Below are 15,177 nucleotides of genomic sequence, written 5' to 3' on the forward strand. Positions count from 1 at the left end.
TAAATGCTGTAAATGGCAACTTTCTCTTGTTTTGAAGCTTTCAGCACTGTGTATACGACCAAACAGCATGCTCCTGCGAAGATCTCAAGTCAGATAAGGAGGTGCTGCGCATATTCATTAGATATGTAATTAAAACTGAAGTTACTAATTAATTTGGATCACATTTATACGTCCTTTTTTCCGTTTCTATGTCCTTTTTCTGATATTTTTAGGTCTTTTTGTAGGTCTTTTTTGGCAATTTATAGGTCTTCAACTTCCGAGCCCTAGTGATCAGAAAGGGAAAACAAAATGATGTTAATCACCACCTGACCTCATTGCATTATTAAATGATTGCAGAGGTTGCTGGTATTATCTTCATGATGCTTTATAGCCAAATTGGTATTTTTTAGGAGGTTTTACTCCTGATTTCAACCCCCTGTAACCTGTGTGGTTACAAATTTTTAGCTGTTGAGACCTTCTATGTACAATAGAAACTTGATTTTATGTTTTTTTTCTGGGAAGATGAAAAAAGTAAAATGCACAAGATGTAAACTCGGGGTTTCACTGCAAATATAATATTCTGATACTTTGAAAGAACCAGGTGTCCGATAAGTCTGGAACCATAGTTATTGTTCATATTACCCTTTTTTCTGTTACAGGTTAACTTAAATAGATTAAATAATAATAATACTAGGGTGGATCAAATGAAAACTAAGCAGGGGCCATAGAATGAAATCAACAAGGTTTATTTCAAACCTAATCTCCAAAGTTACACAAGCACTTGTCCCACTGTTTCACCAAGCGGTGAATATCCTGCTCATAGAACTTCTTTGGCCGAGATCGGAAACGGTTACAAACATTGTCCATGACTTCATTGTCCGAGTGTTAGCTCCGACCTTTCAATGCCTTTTTTTAACGGACCAAAGATATTGAAGTTGCATGGGCATAGATCAGGGCTGTATGGTGGGTGTTCCAACACTGTCCACCCAAACGTCCAGGCTGGGCCGTTTGGCCTTGATTGCTGCGAACAAATGGTGGAGGGCAGTGGGGGGGGGGGGGGGGCGACAGCTCACAAATTTGCTCTTCTTGTAATGTGAGTTTAATTGATTAATTTCGTATATAACAGCCAACATGATAAGAAATTGATATATTCGTCTTTACCGAATATCATGTTTTGCACGTTTGCACATATTATGATAAATTAATAATTATTTAACAGTAATGCGAAGATTACGAAAGATGGAAGAAGAAATAGAATTCTAACAGATTTAGTTATAGCATTTTTTAACTTAACAGAGGGGAAAATTCAGAAGAAGGGATATTAGTTTTAACACAATCTGATAAGCACGATGATGAATATTTACGTGCATTGAACGTGAAAATTACTAGTAAAAATGTTACACAAGAAATGTTTCCTGTCCATCATGACTAATTGATATGTGAAATAGGGCAGCAAAGTATATATCTCACTGGAAAGGTGATATCTGTGTTACCAGAAGCTCATGCTCTACAGTAAAAACTTCAAACTTACCAGAAATCTTCTTCAAACATGCTTGTTCTAGATTCAAATTCGGTCTACGCTGGTCTAGATTTTTTATGTTTATTTTTTTCATCCAGACTTCAGACTTCTGGTAGAAAAACTTCGCACCAACAAGTTCTCCACATAGCTCATCGCAACAAACGCACAACTACAGCACACCACCGAAAAAGCTTCATTTTTCCATGGAAAACGAAGAAACGATAAGCAAAGAGAATCAAGTATTCTCTTTGCAACAAGTGTCACTGCTATCGTCTTCCCATGCAGTCATTTTATTGCCTCGGGGTTGCCAGACAATTTTGCCAAATTTTCAGAAATTCGTAGTACACAGGTTCCTGTAGCGGCTCTTGGTGAGTTTAGATGACTAGTTTCTAATTTATTTAACAGCCGGCTTGAAAAGAAATTGTGAAACTTTGCTACACTATCAGGGTTTTTTCAAAACGTGCTAATCAAAACATGTAATTAAAGCTAATTTTGTGAGTAACACAAAGCTGTAGCCGACTTCCGTCGCTAGCATACAGCATTACAAAGCCATGGATCCTGGGTTCGAATCCCAGCCTGGACATGGGTGTTCTTTGTGAGTGCCCTTCCATCAATTTAATTATCACTTATCCTCATCGTCGTGATTACCGAAAAGTAGCAGAAAGCGATGGTAAATAACAAAAATCAAGCACCTGTCTGTACTTTTTCAGTTACCGATATTTTCTTTCCTCGTTGGAAATTGCGTTATTTATTGCTCTATGGAATACAGAATGATTTCTTTCGACGGTTGGTAATTTTCCTTCTTGTGTTAACTTCATTGCTTCTGGCAACTCTTCATTGTTTACCGTTCTCCGGAGAGAGGGCCAGTTTTGCCTAAGGGGTGGGTTTCGGACGACAAACCCTCCGTCCTCCCAGCCACAGATCCTGCGCGTGTTATTCACACAGCCTCTTATCCCTCGCGGCCGTGCCTGAGAATGCTCTACGTCTCGTAACGTGGAAGGACGGCACCCTGCCAGATTTCTCTCGAAGTTCATAATTCCCCCGCACGGTGGCGTGCAAACTTCACAATTGTTGCGGAAGAATGAATACAGAACCGACTAACGAACGATCTATAAGCAACGGAATATTGGCAATTCAGACAATGTAAAAGATAATATATAAATGTTAAAGTAATGTTTGTTCACTTGTGATTACACACGACAGTGCGGCGTCCGTATCGTCCTTATGAGCGGCCGCCCCTGGTGGAGGGTACTGCTGTAACAAGCAGCATTGATCGTTTGACCATGGTTCAGGAACTCAAGGAGAAGGAGTCCATTATGTGGTAGGGGTTTCCTTTCTTACCTCCCCTCTACCTCTAAAAAGGGTTGTCGCCACACACATACATAAATATAACCCAATACATCCACTGTTCCGGTTTCATTTGATCCACCCTCATAATTATAATAATAATAACGGTAATGGTAATAATGATAATAATAATGAGAAAGTTCCGTTAAAATGCATTTATACACAATATGAGGCATGTTGTATGTTGATGTATCTTCTCGTATGTTGAAGAATAGCGGATGTGCGTTAGTTTCAACGATTCTGGAGTCAAGGTAGCACTGTAAGTTGTTTTTCAGCACTTTGCAGAATTCACAGTAACTGCATAAAACCCAGGGACAGAAAAGACTTGTGAATGTGCCAGTGCTTGATAATGAGAAGAAGCTACTGAAATTGAAATATATGGAAAACAAATAGGAATTCTACAATCTAGGGAAAGAAGAATTGAAAAAGAAGGATGGGTGGATTGAATTAACTTTCAAATGAAACCAAAAAATGTTAGTTGTTGTTGTTGTTATTGTTATTATTATTATTATTATTATTTTTATTATGTGTTTTCATTTCTTATGACATGTGCTTCCCTTCATGTAGAAATCACGGACCGCCCCTGATCAATAGCAATTAACATTCATATCGAGGCAGGCATTTAACAACATACAGAAATGAGTCTTTAAATCTGCGCTTATGAGCTTCTGTCTGTATGTATACATCTACTCAACCAGCACAACCTGTCTCCTTTTATTCAATCTGACAACAAACTATGGTAGCTGGACTCACTGTTGAGCTTTGCAAGCAGCAGATGCACTTTTTTTTAGATGTTTCTGGACTCTAAGTGTCCTTGTTCCTCTGAACATTTTGATTCCATTGATCAGGAAACTTACAAGAAGATGCCTTGTTCAGTGCCTTTGTCCCTGCATTACCCTAACCTTGCAAACTCATCATGGGAGGAGGCAAGGTTGCCAACTCTTGAAGTACGATCATCATCTTATTGAAAATAACAATTAAATGCACATTTTCTAATGATTTTTGTATTTTAGTTTTGGGCCTTGGGCTATGCAGACAGCTGATCAGGGGTTTATCCAGGATTTTCCCTTGGGGGGGGGGGGTGTAAGTTTGGGGATGTTAGGTGCATATTTTGGACAGTTTTTAAAATGTTCACCCTAATTCAATTTGTTCATATATGTTTTCAGAGATTACCCCCTCCCCTCTCTTCCCTTCACGTAACATTTCAGAAGAAAAAAATATGTCAAATGCAGGAAAAGATGGAAAATAGAGTTTTATGATAATGTTAACATTTCAGTCTAACGTTTCGAGTATTGTTTTCCGATAATGTTTAGTACTTGATTTAGTCAATCGTTAGACAAAACACAAGAGATGACATTAAAAAACACAAAATTTAAACATATTATTACCAGGAATCATTTCAAGCAATTCTTAAGCTAGTTATAAAGAAATTGGGAACACTTGCGCAATATTTTTTAACTGTATTTGTATAGTATTGTCGCAGGTGCAACTCTGAATTCATCTTGGGAGGGAAGGGGGGTTTCCCAATTCATGGATGAAATATCAGTGAGAATGCACTGCATGGGTGCGTGCACGTTTGCCTGTCTGAAGTAGTAGTAGTAATAAGTACAGATATAATGTGAGTCTTAAAAAAATGACCAAACTGCGAGTGAAGCGAGCAATAAAATTTGTAGGACTATTTCTTTGCAAACTGATAATGCATATTATTAATTAAACATAGTGACAAAACTTTCATTTCACAGTGTCCCACAATGTTTACTCTTTACAATCTTGCTTTGCTCGTTCTGCATCCTCTTTACCTCAGCACATGCCCCCTGCCCCCTCCTGTTCTAGCTTCAGTTAGAAATGCATATATATAATTTAAATAGGTCTATGTTGCAAGTGAGTTCCAAATTCTGCTGATATTTTCAAATCTCTGTTTAAACAATGATTCACAAACTGAAATAAAGTAATGGAACTCTTTTATATATTTAGAGCGTGGCCATGACGACTTTAAAATATAGTGGGAAGGACGTTTGATAGATACATGGTATTGCTTTTGAATGAAATCGGTCAAGGAATGCCATATTGAAGTCTTATACCCTTACAAAACTTTGGAAAATACGCTTGGCGCTATTGAGAGTGTATCTTTCAAATACTGAAGAAGAGGCTCTAGGAAATTAGGAGTAATGTGCCTCTTTGCCTTAAAAGAAAACTAAATAACATGTGCAAATAGAATTTTTGCTTCTAAATTGAGGTAATGCTTTATTTTCAATTATTTGAAAATTGAGTAGCATTTATTTCACCTTCCAACACAAAGAGCACAATGAACCAAACAACTTTTTTCTCTCCACGTTTCAGCAGACAGTGGCAAGCGCTGTCGTGCCCCCACTGGTGCGCCTATGGTCACATGTAAATTTTGGACTTAATGCAAATTAAATTTCTTTTTATGTTTAATTCCCTATACTTCCATTGCTTCCTCTGAAAAGTTGGAAAAAAATAAATATGTCATTATGTCAGGGAACAGACTAGATAAAAAGAGGAACACAATTTTTACTAAATATATATCTTTGCAAACTGACAATAACTTTAATTTAATAGAGTGCCAGTAATTTCACATGGCACTATAAAGTTAACGCTTTTCCATCTTTATCTTTATCTGTTTTGCTTGTTCAGCAGTCCTTTGGACCCAGGCAAACCCCCACGTGACCTCCCCACAAAGGTAAAAACTCTTAGAGCCACAAAAATTGTCACATACATCAACTATAAACGTGAATGAATCACTTAGGTTCATGAAATACTTGCCATTTTACATCGAATACTAGGTCAATAAATTTTATATTGGTACTTATGAATATCCGTTGGAAGAAATTATACCTACATATAGTGTCACTGCTTTTCTACTCACCACTTTCGGTTTCTTTCTGTCTGGTTTTCTCTATTTTCTCCAGCCAATTTTGCAGTAAAGTTTCAGACATTGTTACACTAAGCAGAATGACAACAAATGAACTGATCTGCTACACTGAGACTGGCCTAAGGTATTTGACTGTTCTTTTCTCTACCACTCCAAAATCATCCACCTCGCCCAAGTTACAGAAAATAGTGTTGCTAACCATAGTATCACAATCACAATTCACTACAAGGAGTCAAACCTGTATCTTTTAATTTCTTCCGTTACTTTAATCGTACATTTTTCACATGAAAGAATCGAAAGTAAAATGCAACAAAATGTAAATTTCATTGACTCAGGGGTTGAATTTACAAATCTGTGACGTATTTAAGAAATATTTATTTAGGTATTCAAATGCTGAACTGTCAACACTGTGTGGGGTATGTGCTCCCTGCAAGGAGGGTGAGAGGTCAGTTTGACATTTTCCAGATGGCAGTGTCCTTTCCCTAGAGTTGACCGAAGCCTTGTTAACTGAGCTGGTGTTACCAGGAAATGACCATGCTCCATATTCCACCCTCCTTCTTGTCAATTTGGTTTTACTTGATTAAATGATCAATTGGACTATGCTTCTTGTAGAGCTACAAATGGTTCCTTTCTGTTAATGTTGAAGTATTGTCATTCTATTGTTGATATAAAAATCCATATTTACACCCCCTCCTGCAGGGGGTGTTCCACTTTTCTGCTGGGGGGGGGTGTTAGGGGTGTATGGATAAATCACTGGCTTAGATGACTCAGAATATATGCCCCTGGAGACTGCTGTTCTTGAAACTAATCTGTTATCAGTGAACTCGTGCCTTAATATGAAATTTTCTTTTCAGTTCCTGTGCCCAATGCAAGAGTTTTGCAAGAAATATCTGTGTCTCCTCAACTGACTTGTGAAGAAGTGAGCCCATGTACATCTGAGTCGAGTGATGCATGTGTTCCAGGCTATCATCCTAAAAAAGAAAAGAAACATTTGTTGACAGAAATAGGCACAAAGATACAATTACTCTGCCTCCTAAAGACTGAAGTGAGCCTCAGAAAAAGGAAACCTAAAATGGCCCTGTCAGGACAGTTAAGTGAAGAACAGTGGCGTAAACTGAAGGATAGAATGTTGACAGTTGTCAGACGACTCCAAAGACGAAAGCCTTCCAGGCGTCATATTTTTTGTAGAAAATATGTCAGGGATTCCAAGAAACTGTTAATAGAATCACTATCATCTCGAAGCAAGGATATGTCTCAAAGGCGTAAAAAAGTTTATCTGGATGCATTTAGAAACGAGTTAGATATATACCTTTGATGTAGTAGGAAAATGTAACCTAAATACAATCAATTGAAAGTGGTTGTGATTTTAGTCCTAGTGGCTTAAAATGTGTTTCTACCTTGCAACTCTGATTATGTACACTTCTGTTTAGAGAAACTGGCACACTCGTTTGAGTTAAAGATCAGCTTCGGAGCCGATCGAGTGTGGCAGTACAGCCGAAGTAAAGGTTCAGGAAAACACCACTCTGCAGTGTTTCTGACCACTAAAGTTTTTCACTGGATGCAGGGAATTTTTGGGCTTCAGGAGTGAAAAGAAACTGTTACAGGAAAACCTTGCATTTTAATTATTATGCAATGCAGTGTCCAATTTGAAAAGAGAATGGCAGGGAAAAATTCTGAAAAATATGTTCGAGATACTCAGTATCCCATAACTAATATATATAAAAAAAATCCCTACCACAAATCCTTCGCTTATGGAAAAGCTCATATTCATTTGAAAGCAGAAGAGAGTGAATGGTGGTTCCATTACCTCTTTCCCTAGCTTAACGTAACAGCAACGTCGATGTACACCAACAGGACCCGGGTTTGAATTTCAACCTGAGCATGGGTGTTCTTTGCGAGTGTCCCTTCATCAATTTTCCCATATCATCATTTATCTTCTTGGTCGCGATTAACTAAAAATGGAAGAAAAGCGAAGCTAACAAAAAAAAATCAAATTGACGTTCAAGATGCGGACGGGAGAAAATATACAATCCAAGGCAATAAGAATATCTATCATGGCCCGAATGATGTGACTTCAGGATCACTTTCGTTACTTTCTCTTACGCATGCAAACTGCTTTTCTAGCTTGTAATTCAAAAACAAGAGTAGGATAATAAAGCTGGATGAATGTCTTCTTATTTTCCTCAAAAATCACTCTTCTTCGTCAAATAGTTAGTTTAAAAATATAATTATGTATGTGCTATTGACTTAGAAGATTCATCGACACATAGCCTATCAGAATCTGCTATGTTGACAGAAGCTAGAGCACGAAGATTATTAGGGGTATGAGACACTAACCTTGCACAAAAGCACATCTTTGATATCTTCATTAATATACACACAACATTAACTTATAGCCTAATAGCAATGTGTGCACAGCATAGAGACTATACCATGAAGCGTATTGCTTTCAAATTAATGTAATTAGAGAGAAGGGGCATTGAAAGTTTGGAACCGGACAGGTAAAAGTGCAATCACCCTAATTGCATGCTTTTTCGCATCGCGGCCTGTGTCCATGTCGGTAAAATGCCAACTTTGTAAGCTGAAATCCTAGGTTCAATTCCCCGTGTGGTCAAAGTTTTTTTTTCCTTTTTCTGCCAAACGGGTGGCACGAAAAGTATTTCACCAAGTCACAGCTTTATACTGTGTTGTTGTTCGTGTGGCAAGGAGAAAATAATTATTGAAAGGACTATGCATGTGGCAAAATTTTGAGTTTGGAACGTATTTTTCTTTATTGTGTTGTTACTGAAACTCCGTGCATATAACAACCACGTCTGATGTTTTCTTCTGGTAAGAAATCTTACCAGAAGATCAAACGTTATTCCTCTATGAAAAGAAAAATCACAGAATTTATGTTTGGGTTACATCAGTAAGTGAATATTAATGTTTTCCGCCATTCATTTGCCACTTCCCTCGTTTCACCACACCCCCTCCCCTCACACACACACACACACACACACACAAACATTGACAGATTGGTTTAATGCTCGATTCTATATCAGTAATTCCTGAATGAGAGGAGGAATTTACTGTTAAAATTGTAAAGTCAAGACATTCCTGTCTGCCTGATTGAAGGTGTTTTTATTAAAAACTAGCACAAATAATCTTCAACTACTATTATTTAACGAAAATCATTGATGTTATGTTTAGAAAACAAACATAAATTCATTTTATTGATAATTAGATATTTAAATCATTTTCAGCATATAAATAATTATTTGTCATAGTTTTCATGATACATTTTCTCATCCCTCTTATCTTTGGTAGCCGCTCCTACCTCCAATAAGAATAAATTTACAATTTTTCCAATTTTCTCCATTTTTTAATTTCCAACCCATTTTTCCTTGCGTCGTATATTTTATGTTTACGTACAAGGTGAGGCATGATACCCTAACTCCCCTTCTGGACTAACGTGTGTATGCTGTTCATTTGTGTTTGTGATTGAATCAGTCAACTTATTGCCATTCATCCTCATCTTCACGATTAACCAAAAGTAACAGAAAATCTAAGTAAAATAAATGAAAGTAAAACAACCAACAAATGATCTAATTGAAACAAAGATAAGGAATCACATGTTTTCGTTGCACCTGGCTCCTTACCAGGAAGCAAGACCAAGGTTCCTTGCTGAAACCTTGGCACACAATGAGTGCATAGAGCATATGCATCGTGGGGCTGACATGTCTCGTTTTACTCTTTAAATTTGAAGTCTGAAACTTCGTGACCCGAGTTCGAACCCTGGTAAGACCAATAATTTTTTTTTTTTCAAGGTGAAAAGTTACATGTGACGTGTTTTGAAATTAGACTAAATTATTTTGGCTCAATTTGGCGTTTACGAATATGATCAATGCATAACATAATTGCAAAAGCAGCCAACTTTCAATTCAATAGCAAACATTGAGATGTCAAAAAGTAGTGCAAGGAGAAACCTATATTTTTCGTTTTTAGGGAAAAATACACAAAAAAAACAAAATTACAAGGGTAAAAAGGTAAAGTGCTCCCCTGTGCATAGCACCATGCCATGAAGGCGTGGGAGTAACGCCTCACACTTTCTTGATCTGGTCGTGAGTGGGGGTGATGTGATCAGCATCACGCCCCTGACCACCTTTACCCCCCAGGGTTTCCCCCAGGTACCCATGTTATTCAACGCTGGGTGGACGCCGGTGCCGCTTCCAATGTTAGAAAAGTTCCCGGATTTGAACCGGCCAGAACAAAATTATGACTTTATTTTTTAACAAAATATTTAATTTTCAAAGTGACATGCTTCTGGCAAACTTCTTTTTTTTTTTTGCCTGCATAATGTCTCGGAAATCTGTCAACTGTTGTAGTGTTTAAGGCACTTGATCTTACAAAGTTAGAACCTTCAATACAGATCTAGGCTGATATTCCATCATGAGTTTGACTTTTGATTTAAGGCCGTTCATGCAAAGACAGTCTAATCGGGCTAGGCCTACAGTTTGAGGTGAATCCGAACCACAGCATACCTTTACCGGGTATCGAAACCTGGACAAACCGATTGCAAGATGTCGACTTTACCACTATGCCATTGCGGAGGCCTTTGCTTCTATAATGTTTGTAGGCACGATTAAGCTAGGGAAGTATAAAATTGATTCTCTAAATAAATTCATGAATCATAAATAACATAGTTCAATAATGAAGAAGTGAAATAGCCCATGTGACTGCATAGAAAGGAGGCAAGATGGTATGTAAATTTATATCATGGTTTTAATGGTCTGAATTAAATGCTCACCAAATATGGTAAACTTGATGAGTTCAGATAGGCGCCAAACTCAAAATTGCAGTCACATTTTCAAATTAGCGACAGCCAAATTGCAACTGCATCATGGGAAAAAAAATATTATTTAAGCGTTTCCATCATTGTGTAAAAATTTTAGTTTCCTAATTGGGTAGTCCCAAGTCTCTTTCCCTTATACTATTTAAAAAGGACTTAAGAAATAAAGTTTATCCAATGTGCGTATCTCTGTGCCAGACAACAGCACACACCACCGTTTTTTTTTCAAAGTATACACATTTGAGATGAGATCCAACTTTGTAGCAATAAATGCACAATTTTCAACTCTGGTAGGTTGGTGTAATTCCCTCAATAGAGGTGAAACCTCCAATTACAGTCTTGTGCATGCGTACGAAATTTTATATTGTGAGTATTTAGCTAGTATATACTACTGTATACATTAGGGTGATGACTTTTTTACAACCTCATTTCCCTGTATCATAATTTGATGAGCTTTCATTAAAGATTACATAAAATCTTTCTTTCAAGGTGATTAGATAAAAAAACCTCACGCACAAAATGATTTTAAAAATTTTATTTATCAGTTTTTTTGGCCATTTTTTGAAGTCACTGTAAGCAGATATAACATTGAACACAAGCTTTAGAGTCACATATATACAACATTTTATAGGGTCATCAAGCACACAAGGAAGTTAATTATTCACGATAATGTCATTGGACAGGATGAATCTCAGTGGGAGGTTGTCCTTGTTGCGGCAGGAGTTGTGCAAGTCTTGCATAACTTTGATCGCACGCTCACAGCACTGGTTGGTTTGGGCAATGTTGATTGGAGATTCATCTGTTTTCTAGTGGGTTTTCAAGCATTTGAGACCTGTTGGGTAGTCATTCAGAACTGCAGATAGTTCATCAAAATCTTCAGCGCTGAACAATTGACTGCTGAACCAATGTTCAGGCCATGAGTAGGAAATGAATGAACAAATTTCACGCAGCCTGTTCCGGGTTTCAGGCATCAGAATAAACTCAAGAAGGGCTAGAATGGCACGAGAGTTCCATCGTGCATTGCTGATGTTTGGGATCTGTTGAAACTTCATGAAGGGGATCTAATTCCTGTCAGTGAAATAACGGAAGACACGAGTGAGGTGGTAGAGAAACTTCATGTCGTCTCTCCAGCTGCCTGTTTCCTTTATCTCAGTTTTACCGTTGCTGAAGGCTGCTTTCAATTTATCATAATTGCTCATCAAATCCTGCACAAAGAAGTACTCGATGTTTGGTGATTTAGTCGAACCATGGAGCTCATCGTCCATGACAACGCAAAGAACTTGATCCAGCACATGGTGCTGGCAACTGATGAACTCTGGTTTGGGGTGACCTTTCTCTTCAAAAATTTTCTGCAGCCGAACAACAACGCCCGTATTCTTGCCGGTATTCACGCTTGATGTGTCAGCAACAATCATAACACTTGATCCCCACAGGTTGAACTCCTCTAACACAAAAGTCCTTCTGCGATTGTTTGAGCTTTCCCATCTTTCAATTTGAGTACAGACAACTTAATTTCTTTTGCTTCATTCTTGAGGATCACAGCCTGATATTCAAAGCCATCAATGTGTTTGCCGTCAAAGTGTATGCTCCACTAATCCAGATGAAGCATGCTCACCAAGTGCTTCTTCATCTGAGCAGCTCTCGTGTAGATAGCCTTGTGGATTGATAACTGACATGGTGTTGGGATTTCAATGCCCTCACCAGAAAGCTGGCGGCACACCTATGCTGCTCCATGGGACGACAGATTTGAGCTTGTAACAAGGCATCTTGCAATGCCTGTTGGGTTATGCTTCCTTGTGCTCGTTGATGCTTCATTCTCATCCTCCCAAGGACTGTCTTTGCTGTTGTCGGATGAGTCCGTGTAACTGTCGGAACAATCAGATGACGCTGAGCTGGTAAGTGTTGACACAGTCGCTTCCATTGCCTTCTTTCGCTTGGATGGGTGGATGGTCTTTGCACTAGCATGTTTGCAACTGGAATAACCAACCTGGCCCTTGCTCTCAATTTGCTGTTTGTAGAGGTTTTCTCATCCTCTTTGCACATCCATTCGCCTTTCACCTTGGTCACGTCAAACAGTTCATTCAATGAATCAAAGTTTTGTTTCTTTCTGCATCGCTCATAGTCTTTCAGAAGGTTTTCTAGTTTTGCACAAATGGCTTGATCAGATACATGCGGGAAGTTCAATGTTTTGCTCCATAGGGCTTTAAGCTCCACAGCAATTAAACTGATCCTCTCTCTCCATTCTTTGGCAGTGGATTCAAGAAATTTGAAGCGTCCAATGACGTGCCTTTTCAGGGGCATGCGACTCCGTTCACTCAAGGGTGCTTCATAAATTGCCACGTTGCCTCTTCTTGATGGCGCTTGAAACCGGACTAAGTTCTTTGTCCAGGTTTCCTTGTTCTTCTCCGTGTTAGAAGAGGTCTTCTTGAACGACATGTTGTCTTCTACTCAGCAACAGAAATAGTAAAGGCCTTAACGTAAATATTAAATACCTAACAAATTAAAGAAACTGTTATTGAGTTTCCATATATTTTATTTAAAAACAAGCAAAAAACAATTATAGAAAATAAAAAAAAGACAGACACTAATAATATATTAGATGCTCAATTATAATTAGCGAGAAAGTTCAATGTAGCTCACCAAATAATACAAGGATTTCTTTATAATATACTCTGGATAATGCAAAATTGCACATTGCGCAATAGTTATAAGGCAATAATAATATTGACACCAAATTAATCTAATCAAAACTCAACTACCCGCTTTGAACACTTCGCTTATATAGCAGTTTATACCACACTGCGAAACAGCTGAAGAAAATTTTAGTTCTGTGCAGAAGCTTTCCATGTAATTACGTCAACGTGACGTCGCAATCCGGCCAGACGGCGCACAGCGTTCTATGATTTTCTGGAATATTCCATACAATTCTCTGGTGCATAAATTATTGCACAACTCTGTTTGCTAAATTATATTATATATAAATATTGTTAATACAATTTTATGAAATGGTAAAATGGCATACATAAAATTTAAAAATGGTTTGTGCGTGACCTTTTTCAATATTTCAGTGGAATATACCTCATTTTAGTCATTAATAGGCAAAAGTTCATCCATTTGTGCTACAGGAAATATTTTTTGAGAAAAAAAATGAAAAAGTCATCACCCTAGTATACATATGTGGTAAATTAGGCTACATCTCATGAATAAAACTTCCTTTCTTGTCTCATAATGCTAAAAGTAGTAAACAAAATCTCATCAGAGAATACAAACCAAGTAACACTGTAAAACTCACTTAACCTGTTCTTCAAGCAAACGCAAAATGACTATCATTTCAGTCGTTTTAAAATAAATTTTGAATATTTGTAGTGATAAAACCTTCAACCAAACATACAAGAATGTCTTGATTTTACATGGATACAAGCCGCGGTGTGAAAAAGCATGCTATTGGGGTGATTTCTCCTGAAGATTGCACTTTTACCTGTCCGGTTCCAAACTTCCAATGTTCCTTCTGTCTAATTACATTAATTTGAAAGCAATACGCTTCAATTATATATTAATGAAGATGATCGAAGACGTGCTTTTGTGCAAGGTGAGTGTTTCCAACCCCTAATAATCTTCGTGTTTTAGCTTGTGTCAACATAGCAGATTCTGAGAGGCTATGTGGCGATGAATCTTCTAAGTCAATGGCACATACATAATTAATTATATTTTTAAACTAACTATTTGATGAAGTGTGATTTTTCAGGAAAATATGAGGACATTCATCCAGCCTGTAGTGATTTTGGAAGCTTTATTATCCTACTTTCGTGTTCAAATTACAAGCTAGCAAAGCAGTTTACATACAAAAGAGAAAGTAACGAAAGTGATCCTGAAGTCACGTCATTCGGGCCATGATAGATATTCTTATTGCCTTGGATTGTATATTTTCTCTCGTCCGCATCTTGAACGTCAATTTGATTTATATTTTGTTAGCTTTGCTTTTCTTCCATTTTTTGTTAATCGCGACCAAGAAGATAAATGATATGGGAAAATTGATGAAGGGACACTCACAAAGAACACCCACTCTCAGGTCGGAATTCGAACTTGAGTCCTCTTGGTGTACGTCGACTTTGCTGTTACGTTAAGCTAGGGAAAGAGGTAATATAACCACCATTCACTCTCTTCTGCTTTCAAATGAATATGAGCTTTTCCCAAGCAAAGGGATTGAGGCATTTTTTTAATTTTTTTTTTTTTAAGTTATGGGATACTGAGTATCTCCACCATATTTTCCAGAATTTTTTTCCTGTCATTCTCTTTTTCAAATTGGACACTGCATTGCATTAATAATTAAAATGCAAGGCTTTCCTGTAACTGTTTCTTTTCACTCGGCAAGTCCTAAAATTCCATGCATCCGGTGAAAAACTTTAGTGGTCAGCAACACTGCAGAGTGCTGTTTTCCCGAACCTTTACTTCGGCTGTACTGCTACACTCGATCGGCTCCGAAGCTGATCTTTAACTCAAACGAGTGTGCCAGTTTCTCTGAACAGAAGTGTACCACAAGTGCTAGTAATATATGTGGACCCACAGTGGCCAATGCTTGAAGTGAAAATTGCTATGTGGAGGACGTTTGCT

General features: G+C 37.7%; 1 protein-coding gene across 2 annotated transcripts in view; it reads left to right on the forward strand.

The window, feature by feature from the left end:
• The window catches only part of LOC145988354 (uncharacterized), a 42,937-nt gene extending 35,848 nt beyond the window's left edge, over positions 1-7,089 (forward strand). For both annotated transcript variants that reach the window (XM_083123229.1, XM_083123230.1), the window contains one exon: positions 6,593-7,089. In XM_083123229.1, the coding sequence (XP_082979355.1) occupies positions 6,593-7,053 (461 nt within the window). In that variant the 3' untranslated portion in view covers positions 7,054-7,089. The remainder of the gene's footprint in view (positions 1-6,592) is intronic.
• Positions 7,090-15,177: the final 8,088 nt, after the last annotated feature.

The sequence above is a fragment of the Lepisma saccharinum genome, chromosome 5 (assembly GCF_977018435.1).
Source record: "Lepisma saccharinum chromosome 5, izLepSacc3.1, whole genome shotgun sequence".
NCBI lineage: Eukaryota > Metazoa > Arthropoda > Insecta > Zygentoma > Lepismatidae > Lepisma > Lepisma saccharinum.